General features: G+C 35.1%; 1 protein-coding gene, 1 long non-coding RNA gene and 1 other non-coding gene across 6 annotated transcripts; all 3 read right to left on the bottom strand.

Moving 5' to 3' along the window:
* Nucleotides 1-4,494: 4,494 nt before the first annotated feature.
* LOC113360977 lies at nucleotides 4,495-7,913 on the bottom strand. 4 transcript variants are annotated; one of them, XR_003364898.1, is made up of 8 exons: nucleotides 7,711-7,913; nucleotides 7,139-7,256; nucleotides 6,660-6,785; nucleotides 6,490-6,578; nucleotides 6,127-6,224; nucleotides 5,845-5,900; nucleotides 5,209-5,381; nucleotides 4,495-4,777 (listed from the first exon to the last, which is right to left on the bottom strand). It is a non-coding gene; the product is annotated as an uncharacterized LOC113360977 (long non-coding RNA). The 4 variants fall into 4 exon arrangements; XR_003364900.1 differs by having other exon boundaries at nucleotides 5,209-5,378; XR_003364897.1 differs by lacking the exon at nucleotides 6,127-6,224.
* Nucleotides 7,914-9,373: 1,460 nt separating this feature from the next.
* On the bottom strand, nucleotides 9,374-9,446 carry TRNAK-CUU. The gene has a single exon. It is a non-coding gene; the product is annotated as a tRNA-Lys (tRNA).
* A 77-nt stretch (nucleotides 9,447-9,523) lies between these two features.
* Nucleotides 9,524-11,532, bottom strand: LOC113355425 (gamma-interferon-responsive lysosomal thiol protein-like). The gene is made up of 5 exons (XM_026598281.1): nucleotides 11,138-11,532; nucleotides 10,891-10,956; nucleotides 10,645-10,785; nucleotides 10,044-10,136; nucleotides 9,524-9,947 (listed from the first exon to the last, which is right to left on the bottom strand). The coding sequence occupies exons 1-5, from the start codon at nucleotides 11,459-11,461 to the stop codon at nucleotides 9,747-9,749; spliced, it is 825 nt and encodes a 274-aa protein (XP_026454066.1). The 5' UTR covers nucleotides 11,462-11,532; the 3' UTR covers nucleotides 9,524-9,746.
* Between the last annotated feature and the right edge of the window lie 8,517 nt (nucleotides 11,533-20,049).

Below are 20,049 nucleotides of genomic sequence, written 5' to 3'. Positions count from 1 at the left end.
GTGATTTATATATAAAAATATTGGGGAATTTAGCAATTCTGGATACAGTTAAAGTATTTATTTCCTGAATATATGAACCTTGTAGTTGTTACTAATATATGTGAAACTATGGTTCAAGTCATTGCTATTGAGCCCAAAGACGCCGGTCCAGTTGGAAAGGATCCTATTAAAGTGTGTGCCAATAATTGATCTCACCAACCCATTGAGAAGATGAGTTAAGATTGTATCCAATGCAGGAATTTCACGTTGGATTAAATTTTGTATGAAAGACAACCAAGTGGTATATGTACTGAATGTTATGTTATCAAACATTTCAAAGCTGCATGTAAGGATGTAAAAAAAATTATGGAAAAGGCTCATGAGAGCCTATACTTCTTTGGTAAAATGAACAATGTAAGGAAGAACATCGTTATTAAGTCAACGGGCAATGTTCCCATCTCTAAGAAGAATAACAAGGCCATGGTGAAAACCACAATTTTGTACCTCCTAAAGATAGTGTTTCCATGCATTAAATTGGATTTCTTGCTAAAGAAATCATAAGGAAGTGAATGTGAAGAAGTTAATAAGATTTAAAAAGACAAAAAGCGGATGAAGACTACCTATCTAAGCCAAACAATCATGAAACTGATTCCACCACTACCGTCAATGGTTCAAACACGGATTCCCAAATAGCTCACAAGGTCACCACCAGACATAACCAGGCTGCAAATGCTAAACAAGAGAAATAAGTAATTGTTCACACATAACCTCACTCTCTTTTAAGTTTTATCTTATTATGTTTGCATACTTCAAATTTATTTTTAATATCAAATTTTATTTCAGTCATTTTGAAGTTTCTCTCCTCTAGGAACTTTCGCATCTCTAGATGCATTTTTCTTATCTTAATAATTGTGAAAATGAAGATAATCTCATGGAATGTTCAAGGTTTCAAAAATTCATCCATTATAAACCATCTGAGTGACCTCATCAGATCTCAAAATCCAGATATTATTTTTCTGTGTGAAAAAAAATAATCAAAACAAATGCAAACCTCTCTTAAAGTAGTTTTAGTATCCGAATAGTGCTTTCATTGAACCCGTAGATCTATCAGGTGGACTAGTTCTTATTTGGAAGAAAGGTTTTACTTGTGACATAGTTGAAACTCACTACAATATGTTTAATGTCATGGTTCAGTCTGATCCTAGTAATCCAAAATTTCTATTGATTTGCATGTATGGTTTTTCTAGTTATGCTAAGAAAAAAGAACAAATTAATTATATTCACCAAATCAGTAGAGAAAATAGTAGTTCTTGGATTATTTTAGATGACCTAAATTTCCATATTATTGATAAGGATGTTGGTACTTGGTACTTCTTCCTCCACTAATGGTTTGGTTAACAATATTGTCTCTAGTTGTGGCTTAGAGGATATAGGATTTGTTGGTAAATATTACACATGAGCCAATAATAACATGGGAATCGGGTCCACAAGATACAAAATTGATATGGACTTAGGCAATAGAAGTTGGAAGACCTTAAATTTCCCCAACTCTAAGCTTTTACGTCTTTCTCAACTAGGTAATGACCATAGTATTGTTTTGTTAGACACTGATATCACCATTCCTAAATGTTGGAAACCTTTTAAATGATGAATCTTTCTCTCATGTTATTGTTAATGCTTGGAAATCTAGTGTTAATGGCTCTTCACCCTATCACTTGGTCAACAAACTTCATGTAACTAGAATATATCTATCTTTATGGAATAAAGATTACTTTGGAAACATCAATCAAAAGGTGGATAATTTTCAAAATGATACAACTTCAAGAGACACCTCCAGATCCAAGTATAAGAAATGATATCATCAATATCGATAATGAATCAAAAAAGTGGCATAAGATCAATAATGAACTCTATCAACAAAAGGCCAGGGATATTTTCATTAAGGATATGGACACAAACAAAAAATATTTTCATACTAAGGTCAATAGAAGGAAGGCTAGAATTAATATAGACTCCGTTCAGGATCAAAATAACAATTGGGTGGAGACAATGGACCAAATCTCTCAGCATTTTACTCATCATTTTAGGATTATCACCACATCCAGCAATCCAGTGATTGATTAAAGTATTTATAGTATTGTTCCTTCAATTGTTTCAGAAGATGAAAATATGTATCTTACAAGAATTCCCACTAATGAGGAGATACACTTTACACTCAAAAGTATGGACAACTGGAGTGCCTCTGGACCTGAGGGTTTTCAAGATGGATTTTACAAGAGTCATTGGGGAATTGTGAGAGAAGATGTTTGCATGATGGTCAAGAAATTCTTTTAAATTAAACATATCCTCAAGAAGATTTAACAAGACTTATATCTCTTTATATCCAAAATAGAAGAAAAGTATTTGTGCAGGTGATTACATACCAATTGGTCTGTGTAATACTTCATATAAGATTGTTCCAAAGGTTCTAGTAAACATGATGAAGTCACTTATGAAGAGGATTATTTCACCTTTTCAAGCTGCTTATATTTCAGGAAGACTGATTAGTGACAACAAAAGGCTATTGACATATTCAGTCTATGAAGATAAAAAAAAAAGAAAAAAAAGAGAGAAACGGGATGGATGTAGTTGATGCTTGACATGTTAAAGGTGACTGACAAGTTAGATTGGTCTTTCTTGATTAACGTTCTCTCTTATTTTGGATTAAATGATGAATTTTGTGACTTAATTTATCAATGCATTAGCATAACCTCACTGTCAATCATGCTCAATGGATCTCCATGTGAATAATTGAATCCAACTAGAGGTATTAGACAACGTGATGACCCATTTTCACTATAACTTTTCATACTAGCTATGGAATTCCAGTTGCTCAAAAGGAAAACAAAATTAAAGGTATTAAAGTGGATGCTTTATCACCATCCATTAATAATTTTCTCTTTGCAAATGATTGCTTGATCTTTACTCAATCAAATCTCTCCTCATTTAACAATTTATTGGAGCTCCTTCATAATTTTAGCTCTCAGTCAAGACAAGTTTTAAACTTTGAGAAAATTGTTGTCTACTTTAGTAAAAATACTAATCCAGAAGTAGCAGAGACATTAAGACAAATTCTTGGAGTTAAAACAATGAACTCAATAAAAAGATATCTCATATTTTCATTCATTCTTGGACAGTCAAAACAAGAGTCTTTTAAAAGCATCAAGGAAAATTTTAAAAACAGATATTTTACCTGTTCTTCTATCTCTCTTTCTCAAGCAGGTAGGAGAACTATCATCAAGCATGTTCTTAATTCTATACCTATTTACCAGATGAGGACTTTTAAGCTTTCATCCAATCTTCTTCATTAACTGACAAGTATTGAAAGAAAGTTTTTATGGGCGTATAACAACAAAAGAATTCATAATCCAACTGGTTGGTTTAATGTTTGCATGCCTGCTTAAATGGGTGGTCTTTCTTTTAGAGATCTGGAGAAACTTAATTTGGAACTTCTCACCAATTTGGCTTGGAGAATATGTAATGAACCTAACAATTTCATGTCTCAAATTTTAGGCAGTAAGTACACTTCAATTCTGATGATATAATTCATTGGAATATCTCATCTAAGGACTTCTCATATACATGGAACGGTATTACAAATGGTCTTCAGATTGTTCAACAAGCTGCTTCATGGAAATTAATAATGGCAGGAAAACAAACATCTGGAAAGGATAAATGGATTCCTACATGAATCATCCTCCTTCTCCTATCAGTAGAGATATTGAGAGACTTTTTATGCAAGAAATTTTGGGTGACTCTTCGTGAGTTTAGATATTCTGAGAGACTCTCTAAATGATTTTTATGGAATTATAGTGATTCATTGATACATTAAAACATATATGAATTTTAGCTTACGCATATGAGACAAACAATATATTTATTTATTTAACAAAATGAATATATGCATATTTCAATGAAAATGTATTGGTCCATGCACGACTAACAAAAATTGTAATCATTTTGTCAATAAAACCAAAACGAGACGAATAGAAGGTATTTGAATCTCTAATAAACTTATTGAGTTTCGGAAGAGAACAAGAAAAAATTCTTCTTTTACGAATTTAATTGTACCTTATTTAGTTATTGTTTTTAGTATTTTGATATTTAATCCTCAAGGAAACATAAAGAACAAAATCACTACACCAAATTTTGCAAATAGCAACAGTAAGTGCCGTTGCAAAGTATAGTCGCAATAGTTCTTCTCTGTTACGAAAGTCGATATTGCAATTATTCGCAACGGCTATGCTGTCGTTGCAAATATTTGGTCGCAACTGTTAACTGTTGCGAAATAAGGTGGACGCAACTGTTTTAAGCAGTTGCGAATTTTTTATATGGTCAAAAAAAATAGAGGTTTTGAGTCTTTTGACTGGTTTTAAAACCAGGTCAAAGTTATAGTTCCCTGTAACAAAATCAAGTTACCCCTATTTATTTAAAAGTCAAATTAATCCAACAATATCAAGATACCTCTGTTTTAGAACCAAATTTAGCTAAGCAATGTACTTTACAAAAATTGTTGAACAAAAAAATAAAACTAGGAATGAAAAGGACTTCTTTTCCATAAGATATTTCTATGTTTTGCAAGTGCAGTAATGCAAGAGAATATGACACTTGGCCCAGAAACTGAAGAGGAAAGAATACACATAACTTTGGGAATGAACTTGTTTCGTGCCTGATAATAATGCTGAGTGCGCAAGAGGAGTGACCACTATAGTTGGCCCAAATGCATAAGTTGCAACATCAGCAACTTCCCCAACAATCACTGCAAAAAGTGAAATCATCCCATTAGTAACGTAGTCTTGAAATAAAACATTCTGCAACTCAAATTCATTCCTAACATAATATAGATGCGTTAACTTCATAAGAGATATTTCATGTTTTGAATGTTAATACTTTACTCAGCGGGTGTTGAGTTAACCAAAAACTCACAACCTTAAAAAAACCAACATGGTAACAGTACACAACTTAAAAAACAACTGAAACGTAAAATAATTATGATGCATTGCCTAAGGCATTATTGCATATGTAAAATGCCCTTTAGGAAATCAAATTTACCACACCAAACAAATAGAAGAACAAGATTCAAGGACCAACTCCTGAAGTCCAGTTTTTAAAAGAATCATTGCTTGGAACAACATACTGTACATTTAGCTCCCATTATAGAAACATTAAGTTGGAAGAAAATTGTTTTACCTTGTTGTCATCAATTCTAAGATATTGAAAGAATTTTGGTTGTCGAAAGTCATAACTCTAGATTTATGACTCTAGGTTATCAAATCCAAGACACCTTGGCTGTCAGTGAACTTAATGTAGCTCCAAATAATTTTTTCCTTGTTGTACTCTTCCTGCTCCATCTTAAACACCTGCTGAAATGTGTAGGAAAGAGAGTGAGAAGAAATTATGTAAAAAAATCAAACACCTACAAAACATTTTCACGTACCTCATTGAATTTATTATGTTAACCGAAATCTTTTATATTCAAATGAAGTATACCTAGATACAATATTTCTATGTCATCATCATCGATCCCTTACCCTAAACTTAAAGATCAATATTGACACACTAGGGTTGGGTGGCTAATGTTCTACATTTATTTAACATAACACAGTCAAATAAATATTGATTCATAAAATGTATTTCAAATTAATTTGTCCTGTTTGCTTTGCTTCTTTCTTTTGTTCATGTGCACATGCGATGTTATAAAAATTTATTAAGAACTCGCCTAAAGAGTGAGGCACCAACTACATATGAAGGAATGTAAAATATCTAGTTCAGCAGGTCGTAATGAGGTAAAATAAATAAAAAAAACTGCTAGTTTTAAAATATCACCTTTCTGGCGAAGTTGAAAAGAGATCATCAAGTTAAGCATGTCGTAATGCGCCATCCTAGTAGGCAGAATCCACATTGAGTTAGCATTTCAAGAAATAACTGAGCAGTAGCCCTAAGTTTCTGAATCTAGATATAAATATGCAGTAATGCATAGCACGCAGAGAACAGTAGATTCAAATATGCAGTAACGCATAGCACAACTGATTGATTCCTTTACTTGTTGATGTCAACCAAAAATCTAGTAAAATAGAATTGAAAAACTACTTTTTCATGCGATTATACCGCGAGTCATAGTCAAGAACTCGTTCCAAGTGTAGCGCCTGAGTTCTTGTTTCTCATCCTCTGGCAGATCAAAGTTAGGTGGTCTACCACAAATAACCCTTCATAGATCAAATATGAATATAATTTAATTAGGATTTTAGCCAATTGCATAATTCTTAAAATGTTATCAAGCCAGTAAAACAAGTATGTCCCATGTTCTGAGAAGTTTTTCACCAGTGCAGCTTTCTACATTTTCTACATTGGACTAGAAATTGATAATGTTTTGTTAGTGGAAAGATAATACTGACACATGGAAGAAATTAATCCGAAAATGGAGTGTGTGCTATAAACTATATTTTTGAGACACAAACATGGTAATCTCACCTATCAAAAACTCCCATGTTCAACAACAGCTTTCTCTTTGCTCCCATATGATTGGACGAGGACTAACCTTGCTTAAGAAAGACACTTTCCTGCAAAGAATCCAACTTAAGAATCAAACCCCACTTTCTTCATGTAATTAAAAACTATATTATATTTTACAAATTGCATACCTGGCCAGCAGAAGGAAACCAGCAACATCAATAACTGTTCTTAAATCTTTAGGAAGCAATTCTGGCTTATTAACATCACTTGATGCCGCCGCAGGGAAATCTTTAACAATTTTCCTTACAGTCATCCTAAAATCAACACAGCTATATAACGTTAGTTCGAAAGTAATAAAACAAAAGATTGAGAACCTAAAGCAAACAAAAATCTAGGGTTTGAGCAAACAGAACCAAAAAGGCACAATCTTTTCCAACTAGAAATCAATCATGGAATTGCAATATATCAAGTAACACCAAACAACCCTAATACACGACTCAAAACACAAAATTGGGATCCAAACTATAGGGTCTGGGCAAGCAAAAACTAAAAAACATTGCTATCATGTGAAGCGAACATCTAACATTATGTAAAATCAAGAGATACAAAAATACATGCCAACTTCAGAACAGTCTATACGAACATGGCCAATAGAATCTGTACTCACCTACCAGTTTCATTAGTGCAGAATTACATGCACTTCAGCTCTGAACTTAGTCCAACATCCCACATCACTACATCTGCATTCGCTAAAACCTCCAAAACAGTTTCATGTTAGCGGGTACCTGGAAAGAACCAAACCAAATACAAAACAAAATAAGAGGTAATCAGACCTTAGGTTCACTGATACTACAACAAGTCAACAGGCTGATCAAAGTCCAGTAACACAAGTTGAAAATTAAGGAGAAAAACTAAAAACCCATACCAAAATTGAATGTCTACTAACAACATAAGCAATTAGAATCAATCAAAAGTACCCAAACTTGCGAATTTAAACTCCAAATAAGAAAAAATGTTAAACTGAATAAGACCTAATTTGAGAAATTGAAGTCGGAGGAAGTAATAGTTATATCACATGAAGTTTTTGAAGCGGTTCATTCAAAACCCTTTTCAACATAAACCAAACTGGAAAAAAAAAATAATTTATTCGTTATCAGAAACCCTAGAACCCAAATCTAAGAATCAAAACAGAAATTGAATAATACCCATATGTAAGTCTTTCCATTATGGCAAACTAACCTCGCGAAATAGAGAAATCTTTCTAAGGACCTGATTTCTTCATACTGATACGAATAAGAGAAATCTCAAAAATATAGATCTAGGATTTCATCTGTGATGGATCTGTTTGAAGAAGAAGAGGAAGCAAAACTTAATACTGATCCACAAGCGACTTATTATGATCGAGAAAAAAATTCTCCTGAATCACAGAGGGTGAGGAAGAGATGAAGAGAACCAGAGAGGAAGAGAAAAGAGAATGAGAGGTAGAGAAGATAAGAAGTGGTCTCGATAATGATAAATCCCGAGTCAGTTTTGAAGCTGACTCCATGAATCTGAATGGGCTGAAACCGAGTCAGATTGAAAGTGTGGGCAGAATACAAACGAGTCGCATGCGTACAACTCCATTCTGTTGCGAATCGCAACTGAGAAAGACAGTTGCGAGTTTCGTAATTGTTCTTAGCTGTTGCGAATGTTTTGCAACTGAAATTCGCAACAGGAATAAGCTGTTGCGACTTCTGGTTGCTAATCCCTGAATTTGGTGTAGTGAATCCCTAAAAATGTCACCTACTTGGACCATCTCCAATAAGAGATTTGTACCCTTAAATAGAGGAATTTCCATGTCCAGCGGGATTGGGAATTCCCTAAAGCCCGATTCCCTACCCCTATAAAATGGAATTTGATGAGTAGATTTTTGATGGGGACGTTTTATGATGGGGCATGGGGACAAATCACGTCTTTGACATGTGTTTTTCCAATTAATTGTTTTAACAAATTTTGTTATCAAAAATATAAAGGATAAAATATCATTAGTTATGATAATCAATATTTTCACCAAAAATACACTTCTTTTATGTATTTGGAAACAAAATTTGACGGAATCAATTTATAGTAAAAATACGTGTCAAGACATGATTTGTCCCCCACGCCCCCATCATAAAATGCCCCATCAAATATTTTTCCGAATTTGATTGGGGAATAGGGGAAATGTTTTGAAATGTCCACCAATAGTTAAACAGTTTAGTGATAGGTATTCATTTAATCCACATACATTATCTCGGTCACTTTTCTATTTAATCATCATCCGATGACTACGATAGAAAACGCTACGACAAAAATAAAACGGTACAAAGAAAACGTTACATACCGAGTAAAATAGTAACCGGGAGAAAAGGCTTTCGGTATACTATTCCCCGATTGTGAACGTGTTACGCGGTCGTCCAATAAAATCGCGATCGGTAAACTGATTAAGTGGAACACCATTGGACATGGTCTTCCCTTAATGCTTTCCACATTGGTTTTATTCGATGCCACATAGGATTTTAGGGGAATTTCCTCTTCCCTCGTTGGACATGGTCTTAAAAGAGACTTTTATTTAGCCTTTTATGATATGTTTTTATAATAAAAGTCTTTACAAGTCATAAGTCGAATAACATAGAATTTAGAAGATTTTTAGAAAATCACGATCCAATAACACAAATTGTATCTCCACAAATCTCATGTTAATATCTTTCATCATTTCTTGCAAATGTTAGGTTCATGTGTTTGATACGGATGCTTCGATTCAATGTCGGGAGGTTCTGTGTTCCCAAAACTAAAAAACCATCTGGGTTCCTTGGTTGTGAATTGTTATCAAGAGAAGAATGAAATGAAATAAAGAGATTAAAAAAGAAAAAAGAAACTTATACGCCCACCGTGGGGCTCGAACCCACGACCACAAGGTTAAGAGCCTTGCGCTCTACCAACTGAGCTAGACGGGCAGTATGGCCAAAAACACTGAATCACTAATCAAAACAGGAAAATGCTCAAACTCTGCAACTTAACAAATAACCACAGCTACAAACCACTTCAACCGGTAAATCAATATTCATCAGATTCAAAGCAAATACCACTGTTATATATAGTCCCAACCATTCTTTAACACTGCGATTATTTAGATGGCCACTATGTACAAGATAATATCTAAAGCTATAAATACCAAACCAACAGGAAGATTGGCATCAAGTATTGATATGTATGAATCTCATATATGTAATGTTGGGACCATTTCGATATATTACTCAGAATTTCATTTGGCGCCTTGCTTTAGCTATTGGAGACTTGATATTAGTTGTTGGAGATGTTTCCTCCATGAAAGTAACTTCAAGCATTTGGTTTGAATTAGCATTAGGGATGATATCCATTTGCTGTCCTTCTTGACAAGCTGCTGGCTTAGTGCCTTGATAGGCGTTGCAGACGTATGTTTGGAAGCTGCGATAATCCTGCAAAGAGAGATTTAGTCAGTTTCAAGGAACCTTATTCCGTAAGTTTTGTGTTCATATATGAAAAGAGCGAGAACAAGAGAGGAGCTAACTTACATCATAAAGAGGAACATCATTGACGGTCACCCACGGAACATATTTATGAGGAGGGTTAAGAGCCCCTGTAGCCTTTGCGTATCCTAACTCAAGCTGCGCAACAATAATGTATTCAATGTCAAATTAGCTTTCCGAAACTCAAGATTTAATTCAGATTAGCTAAAACTCAGATATAGTTTGCAAATAGCTAGCCATAATTGGATCCTCATGACTGAAAAATTTGTCATAAAGGAGCTTAAAGAAGGCTGCAAAATCACACATCTCATTGTGCTGGTAAGGAAGGCAATTCGTTCCAAGGCATATTCACCACATTATCTATTGTCCAGATCCTATTAACTCGAATGCACTGTTCCTATATCAACTTTCCAACATAGCAACAATCTTTTTCCCAGTTTAGTCATTTCATCTCCCATTGAGCCATCTTGCTATGATAACCAAAAGTATTAGAACACATGTTATTTACTTAAACCTTACAATTTAGCGTCTAGGCTCCTCATGTGCCAAACAGCTTTAACCACACCAACCATATAAAATAGAGATCTAATGTTTTTCTTAAGCATAATAACAATGAATCCAGCAAAACCAAAAGCTTCAATTTAACCTGTTGTCCCAATCCACTATTGTAGCATTCATTAATAGGTTCCTCTTCGTAGCCCAATTTCGAGTAACAAGATTTCCATTGAGATTGCTGGCCGTTGTAAACAAACGTCTCCACACAATTGATGAAATTGAAATGCTTATCCTGCATCACAAATTCAAACTATTGTGAATTTGCATGTTCTTCAATCACCTAACTTTAAACGTGCAACTCCCTCAGATCAAAAAACAGACAGAATTATTGTGTTACCTGAGCAGGCCAGACTTGTAGTGCACATGCTTCCACTGTGTTCAATTCACACTCAGTCGGTCCATGCTGCAATTATTCAGATAACAAGAATTTCAACCAAAAATCTTACTTTTCTCAGAAAATTGAGCATTTCTAGATCATTTGAACATACTTAATTACAGCAATTGAGATCATAAATCTCATTCTTACCAAATGAATTTGAGAACAATCATCAAAAATATGGAAATTACTTCAAGAAGAAGAATACCTGGCAGGTGATGACTTTGTCAGAAGTAATTCTGGCATTACCATAAGGAATGAGTTGAAGATCGATGATATCAATGAGTCCATTTGAGAAGATTTGTGGTAAATAATTCACCATGAAATTTGAACAATAGGGACACAGAGTTTCATAGTGAAGTGCCAAAGTAACTTTACTAGCATCTGCAGAATGAGTAGTAAATTCCAATTCCTTAATACCTGATGGTGATGATAAGACTGTTATCTGAGCTGATGATGATTGAATAGAAGCACAGAACAGAATGACCTGACATAATACAAACACTGATGATGATGAAGAAGAAGAAGCCATGGGTGTAGAAATTTGATGGAATTGAGATTTGTGAGCTTGGAGTGGGATAGTGGGATTGGAATAGTTGGGGGGTTTATAAAGAGATTCAGAATCCTAGTTAGTAAGTTCGCGAATGATTCGCGAATCATTCGCGAATTTTTCCGTATCACGAATTTTACCGTCTTATTCGCGTACGTTTGCAACTCCGAACCCAAGTCGCGTATTATGTGGCATTCCCGGATTATTCGCGAACCGTTCACGAATTTTACGTATCCCGAATGATACGTCCGCTTAATTCGCCATAAATTCTTTAGCTTTTACTTTTCAAAGACTCCACTTTTTGGGCTTTACTGCCTCCCGAACATACACGACCGAATATTAAAAGTGTTGTAATTTTTATGAAACAAAAACGACTGAAGAGATTTGAAGGTGAAGGTGAGAGAGATCTCAAACTCACTAACCAAGCATCTAAACCACCATACGACGTCCTCTTGGATAACTAATGTTGTATATATTATTAATATCATCATATTAAGTTTATTTTTTCTTTAAATAACTCACACATATGCATAAAAATTGGTCTATGACCTTATAAATACAAATTATTTGTTATATATAGATACCGAATTTTCAGAGCCGAACTCACATTTATAAATCGAATTATACACGTACGTATGCCGTTCCGAATTACTGACGAATCACGTCCCGTTGACCGAATTTTTGACCGAATCTGGATTTTACAAAACCGTATAATACTCGTACGTTTGTCGTTCCGTACGTTTGCCGAATCCCGAATTGCTAACTAGGTTCAGAATCAGAACACCATTTATTTATTGTGATTTTGAGTTGGAAGTTGGAGTTGAGAATTGACTTGAAACAAGTTTCTCTCTTTTCTGTTCCTAAGTTACATAAAGACCCTTGATTTATGTTTTGTTTTGCTTGCCGATATGGTTAAAGATGACAGTCGTATTTATACATCACTTTTGACTTTTGGTCAAATGACTAAAGGTGGTCATCGATGTTTCGCTCAAATAAAACATGGCTTCTAAACGGGGTACCAATTTGATCCGGGTAAACCAAACCATTGGGAAGGGAAGTTTCGTCTTAATACAAATGTTCTGGTACACTCTTAGCCAATCGGTACCCCCTATTAGTCTAATGTGTGACAGTTCAAACAATCAAAACTCTTGTTTGGTTTTTCCATTCGTTTTGCATTTGGGGTTGAAGAGTTTGCGTGCAAATGACATTCCGATTGTTCTTTTCTTGTTGCATGGACAACCTCCATGCACGCATGACGCATGATTCGCGTGTGTCTACATTGAAGTGGGGTTGGTGAACATAAATGAGATTCTCAATTTCTTATCTGTCTTGCTCCTCAATGCAAGGTGTGTGTCTACATCTTACGCATTAATCCCAAACTAATTAAACTGAAAATGACATGCATTCATTAGTCCTTTAAGTATGAATAAGATGGGCACAACGAATTTTTCCAGTGGTCCAGACTTTTGTTTAGTGATCTGAAAGTAAAATGAGATCGGGAGGCCGAAGTCTCTATCTTCTTCTTTTGAGTTCAACCGGAAATCCATAATCATCTTCATATTCAAACCACCGACCCCTTATCAACAATGTCATCTCTATCTCTCAAAAACACCGAAGCCCTAACTTTAATTCCTTAATCCCATCTGTTGAGCAGCGACACAAAAATTCCATTTTCAATTATGCTCAAACCCACATAAATTCGCATCAATCTTCACCCAATTTCACATCTGAAATCACACCCACTGATTGCTCCATCGTTTCTCTAAGTCATGGTAACAAACTAAACATCACCGATGTTTAAACAATCAAAGTATATTAGGCTGCACACGAAAAAATTAGACAATTAGGGTTGTATAAAAAGATAGTTGAATCTCGTATGTGAAGAAAGTGTTCTCGTATGCCATTGCTTATCAATTCGTTTCCTTATCTTCTTCTTTAGCTGCTGTACTGCTGTGAATATGAGTTATGATTCAAAAGAGAATTCAGGGTTTGGAGACGGACACAGTATAATATCTACGTCATGGTTGCCACGCACTTTTAAGGATGAATGCTTACAAACTATTAAAAGAGTAGAGATGAGTGGCTTGATGAAGGAAATAATATCTAAGTTATGCAGATATTTTTTTCTTAGTATTGAAACCAACAAAAAACAAGGTTGCATAACTTGTTATGCACCTACAATAATATCTACATAACAAGTTATGCAGTCATGAAAGTGGATGCATAACCTGTTATGCATCAGAAAATATGACTGCATAATGCATTATGCATCGAGAAAATTGTTGCATAATCTTATATGCATCGAGAAAATGGATGCATAACCTGATATGCATCATTTAAATATTGTTGCATAACGCATTATGCACCAATTTTTTCTGTCAAACTAAAATCAACCAAAACAATGGCTACATAACTTTGTTATGCAGATACATAACTTTTTATGCAGTCGAAAAAATGGTTGCATAATTCTTTATGCATCTGCATAATGTGTTATGCATCTTTTTTGGAGGCTGCATAATGAATATGCAGTCAGTTTTCGAAAAAAAATTGATATTGTTGTTTGTACTCGTCGCGTAGCTCTCTTTAAAAGATTTCCAACGATATAAAATTTGTAAAATTCCAAAGGGCGGATTTTTAAATATGTTATATCCAAGTTGCGTTGACAATTATATCCCTGAAAAATTAGCATGTATAACGAGTTATGCATAACACGTCATGCGAATGCATAAAGCCATAAACCATCATGCAGACAGGTTTTAATAATTTCGGCTAATTATGGGTGTCACAGAAATATTTATGGGTGTCACGGTATCCAAAATTAATTGTGGGCCTGACAATAAGAATTTTTTTTTTTTTTTTTTGGTCTCCCCCTAATTTTCCCAATATATATTCAAGGCTACAAATTTCATATCCCTGGAGTTGAGTGCTCAAGAATACATGATTGACATTTAATATTTTTGATACGCGAAAGCCGGGCCAAAAATATTGAATACATGATTCATATTTAATATAAATATTATAAAATTGATGAAAACAAAAAGAAACCGAGTAGAATGAATACAACACTTACGGATTGTACTACACAAAATTGGTTAAAAAGACCAAAATCAACAATTCCTGGGTGAAAAGGACATTTATATTTTGATACTGTTTAAATGGACAAAAATGTAAAAATAGTCAGGATGTAAACAGTTTCATCCAACACATTATTAAATATTTTTTTTATTTTTAATTTACATCAGGATGCATCCAGTTTCATCCTTGCTATTTTCTAAGTTTAAGTCAGGATGAATCTAGTTTCATGCTTGATATTTTTTTTAGTGTCCATTTCACCCATAATAATTTTTACTCGTCCATTTGAATCATGTTTTAAAAATATTTGGACAAATGATCTATTTTCCGATTGTACCATGGGTACATGATGATATGCGGGTTAATTACTTTTGGAATCATGCCAATTCTACATTGTTAGGTTTATAGTTAGATGATTTATATTAGAGATAATTGTATATCAATCAAATGGGAAAATCATCAACAAAATAAGAACCATGAAATCAACTTTTGCTAACATATGAACGTTAAAATCTAGAATTTCTACATTTAAAATACTTGAGGTGAAAACGACTGAACATAAATGAAAGTCACCGCGGCATCACTGGTTCTTTTGAAGTTGTACAATTTTTTCTGGAATCTAAATTATTTTGAAAATGAGGGAGTAACCTTATTCTAATCGGAAGCGCAACTGACATTCAGGTGTTAGAGACGAAAACATGAGGCATAGCTAGAATTAATAAAGTGTGCCCATAAATATACATGAGCTCTTTTAATAAGACTGAAAAAAAAAATGTGTTCACTGTCCAAATATCTGGGGCCTAAGAATACCGAAGATGCGAAGTTTCCCCACCATAATGTTTGCATCCCATTTAATTTTTTTTAATTTTTTTTTATCGTTCCACCGTGTTACCTTTGTTTTAGAAATCGTCGTTGCTATCACCAAAAAAGAAGAATTAGATAATTTGATGGGTTGGATTAATTAGATAATTTGATGGGTTGAATTAGCTAATGGAACTAAACTACTAAGAGAAATATGAATTGATACACCATTATATATTCAGATCTGATGATTCATATATTATTGTTTGTGAGTTGGATTCCCATTATATTTGGTATATTTTGACACTGAGTTACTATTTTCGTCTATAAGTATGTTGATATTTATTAATGCGCTAATCCAAATAAATACAGATGCAGATTTTTGTGAAGACACTTTCTGGGAAGATGATAAAAAAGGCGTACCGGGTTAAAGAGCAAAGATTGATTCACTGTGGAAAACAACTCGAAGATGAGAAACCCATTGGATACTATAATACCAAAAAAAAAAAAAAAAGAATCTACTCTCCAAGTTGTTCTACGCTTGAGGGGAGATGCTGGAGTTATGTCCCAGGAGTTTTTGTTGATATCTGTTTAATCAAAATTAATTAACCATTCTTTAGATTGGACCACTTGAGCTTCGTCAATGATCAGCGTAGCAGATGATTGCACGTTAAACTAAGTATGAGGACATTGAACTAACAATGCTGTATAATAGCAGGAATCAGTTTATTGACCGAGAGATTGCGTAGATTATGGAATGTTAGGGATATGCGAGGTTGAGCTGAGCAAAGGATTATGGGGTAAGGGTCCATAGTAAGAGCTAGGAGTTGGGGTTAGTTACCGGAGGGTCAGAGCAAGGGCTAGGAACTACAGAAACGCCATATTCAGTTCTTTTACATTACCAATAATTTGTATAGTACATTACAGCTAAAATATCGATTTTTCGAATGTCGAAATTAAGTTTTAATGTTGTCTGGCCGACATTTAATTGAGCACCATATACTTGAGGCTTCATTGTCATCAATCCAACCTACGACTGTGTTGCATTTGTAGGAGAAAACGATATAGCTTCACAACTATAAAAGAGTATAAGAATATGCACACAACACAAAATAATGGAAAAGGTTAGACCGGAGTGGTAGGCCTAGGTGATACCTAACCCTGCTCAACCATGTCTATAGCTTACCGTGAGGCCTGAACAGATACGTTTGGTTCTCCAGACGGATTTTGTACTTAATTATGCAATGTAATGCTTTAGTATCTACCTGATGAATGAGTGCGGTATGATTATGCTGATGAAGAAGCAGTGATCGTTTCCTTCATTCTTCATTATCTTATTTCTTTATGTCTATGATGAAGAGAGAAAGTTAGCCTTATAAAGACTTCAGACCTCTTAGCCTTATTAGTAGCTTCTACAAAATCATATCAAAGCTGCTGGCAGAAAGGATGAAATTGTGATGCCTAGCCTTATTTCTAATGCTCAGGGTGCTTTCATCAAGCACAAACAAATTCTAGACGGTATATTAATTGCCAATGAGTGTATTGATTGCAGACTCAAACAACAGAAACCGGAAATTTTGTGCAAGATAGACATGGAGAAAGCTTTCGATAATGTGGATTGAAATTCTTTATTTGTAATTTTGAGGAAGAAAGGATTTGGAGAAAGGTGGATCAAATGGATTAATTTGTGTGTTGCAGGTTCTCAATTTTCTATATTGGTTAATGGAGAGGCTACTTCTAGTATTATTCCTTCTAAAGGAATTCGACAAGGAGATCCTTTGTCTCCTTTCTTATTCTTGCTAGTTGTGGAGGTTTTCTCTATTCTTATGAATGATGCAGTGGAGAAGAACAGAATCAGTGGCTTTAAGGTTAGTGAAAATGGTTCTACAATCTCACATTTACAATTTGCGGATGATACAATCATCTTTCTCAATGCTTGTAATATGAAGGTAAGGAGGTTGCTTATTATCCTTATGATATTTGAACTACTTACTGGTCTCAAGTTGACCTTAGAGAAAAGTTCAATGACTAGTGTAGGAGATGATACATTCGTTCATGAGCTGGTGGTGGAGCTGGGGTGCAAGATTAATACTTTTCCTATAACATATCTAGGTATGCCAATCGGAGCTAATAAGAGAGGTACAACTATTTGGGAGTGTGTTATTCAAAAAATGCAGAAGAAACTTGCACCGTGGAAAAGAAAATTCTTAAACAAGGACGGAAGAGTTACTCTAACTAAGACTTCGTTAGAAAGCGTTGCGACTTATTTTCTTTCATTGTACCACATGTCGGTTTCTGTTGAAAAGAAAATTAACAGCATCATGAGAAAATTCCTTTGAGGTGAAGATGAAAACAACACAAAAAAATGACCTGGGTTTCATGGAAGAAATCTTGCAAACCAAAAATTAGAGGTAGTTTGGGTATAAGAAATTTAAGATTGGCCAACAGATCATTGCTAGCAAAATGGCACGGAAGGTTTTGCAAAGAAAAAGCTGCGTGGTGGAGAAAATTTATATGCGAAAAAGCAAAGGCTGATGAGGCATGTTTGGTGACATTACAAGTCAAAGAATCGGTTGGTAGGAGCATGTGGAATGAAATCCAAAAAGCTAACACAGACTTTTATGTCTCTTTGCAGGTGAAAAATGGAAAGAGCATTCGTTTCTGGCATGATTGGTGGCTTTACAAAGTGATGTAGTGCACGAGATTGCATTGTGTTACCATGAAGAAAGGGAACACCGAGCACGTGGTCGTAACTAGTTTTGGTTATTTGGTCTAAGTTTGGTTAGTTTTGAGTTTATTTTAGTTAGTGAATAAGGAATATATCCTAGCTTTATGTCACGATAGATATTCTCTTTATTAGAGAAGATTTTTAGCTTTATTTTTTAAGTTTTGAGTTAAAACTGTGAAGTCTATATAAAAGCTGCGTCAATTATTTTTGGGTCATAGATTTAGAGAGCAAAGAAAATACTTCCAATTGAGAAGTTTTGATAAATGTGTGTGTTTCTATCGATCCTATACTAACATCCTACACCATTTGGTATTCAGAATCTGGGTATTGATCCTTCCAACATGGTTCGTGGTAGAGGTAAGGGAGGTCTTCGCGAAGCTTTGGTTGATGAGGTGATAGAGAGAACTAGGTACGATGGACTCTCACGCGTGGTTGAGCTGCTCGTCGGTCAAGTAGCTACGATGCTGCAATGACATGAGCGTCGCGGCTTCCTACTGATGAATCAGACATCGAGCGAACCGATGATGATGAAGTTGAAAACCCATTTGATCATGGACGGGGGAACTTGCATCATGAACGTGACTTTAGAAGGTGGGAATATGCATTCCGTGTTGAGATTCCTGAGTTTCATGGTAGTGGATTGACGCTGGAAGATTGCATCGACTGGTTTTCTACCGTGGAAGAAGTGCTTGAGTTTAAGTGGGTACCGGCTGCTCGTGTGGTTCCTTTTGTTACTACCCGCTTTCGAGGAAGGGCTGTTATTTGGTGGCGGCAATTGAAAGCAACGCGTATACAACAAGGCAAACCAGCGATTTCATCTTGGGCTAGACTTGAAAAGTGTATGCGTGCAGCATTTTTACCTTTTAATTACACTCGAGAGCTATATATTCGTCTTCAAAATCTTCGTCAAGGTTCTCGTTCGGTTGACGAATATACGAAGGAATTTTATGATTTGGTTACTAGATCGGGTATTATGGAGCCTGAAGAACAACTTTTTTATCGCTATATAGGAGGTTTGCGTCAAATCTTCCAAGACACTCTAAACTTTTTTGATTATTTTTTTTTTTCTGAAGTCCATCAGCGTGCGTTGCGCTTGGAAAACAATGGACCTGTCAGAATGTTACGTCTGATGTTAGTCACCCTCCTATGGTCCCGTTACAGAATGCTTCTGCAGTACAAGATGTTAGTTCTTCTTCAAAGTCTGCTGCTAACTCATGTTATCGTTGTGAAGAGTCTGGTCATTTTGCAAAGGATTGTTGCAAAGTTGGCAGGCTTGGAAAGTCCTTACTAGTGGACAATGATGCAAAGGATGAATCTATCACTGACACTAAAGAGAAAACGGATGTACCAGAAGAAGTATTTTTGCCTGGAAATCAAGGTGAGTGTTTAATGGTTCTCCGTCTTTCATTTTTGACTCCAAAAAATTATGAGCCATGGCTGCGAAAGAATATTTTTCAGACGACTTGTACCATTGGTGGCAAGATTTGTCGTATGATAATTGATTCGGGTAGTTGTGAGAATGTGGTGTCGGAAGAAGCCGTCCGTAAGTTGAAGCTACAAACTGAAAAGCACCCTCATTTTTACTCTCTTCATTGGCTTAGTAAAGGTTCGGAGGTAATGGTATCTAAACGTTGTCTTGTGAAATTTTCCATTGGCTCTTTGTACCATGATAGTGTTTGGTGTGATGTTGTCGTAATGGATGCTTGTCATCTACTGCTGGGAAGACCATGGAAGTATGATATAGAAGTAAAGCATGATGGTGAGAAGAATTCTTATTCGTTTACATTTGATTCCACACGCATTACACTGGTCCCAACAAAAGAGCCGTTTTTGACAACTTCCTCTGTTGTTGCTTCTAATATGCTGGTGGGACGTAATTATGAGACAAAAATGATGAATGTTGGTTCATATACTAAACAACCGGATCTACAAGTGTTTACGTCTATGCCTGTCTTGCAGCGGATGCATA

This window comes from Papaver somniferum, chromosome 3 (assembly GCF_003573695.1).
Source record: "Papaver somniferum cultivar HN1 chromosome 3, ASM357369v1, whole genome shotgun sequence".
Taxonomy (NCBI): Eukaryota; Viridiplantae; Streptophyta; class Magnoliopsida; order Ranunculales; family Papaveraceae; genus Papaver; species Papaver somniferum.
The sequence above is the reverse complement of the archived record's forward strand: the minus strand, read 5'-3'. Positions and strand labels throughout refer to the sequence as shown.

Bases quoted from the DNA above. Each gene is read 5' to 3' on its own strand.
- LOC113355425 (XM_026598281.1), bottom strand. From the start codon at position 11,461: ATGGCTTCTTCTTCTTCATCATCATCAGTGTTTGTATTATGTCAGGTC. The intron at 10,957-11,137 runs GTATTCTTCTTC...GAATAATTGCAG, and splicing joins ACAAAGTCATCACCTGCCAG to CATGGACCGACTGAGTGTGA. The intron at 10,786-10,890 runs GTAACACAATAA...TTTGTGATGCAG, and splicing joins TACAAGTCTGGCCTGCTCAG to GATAAGCATTTCAATTTCAT.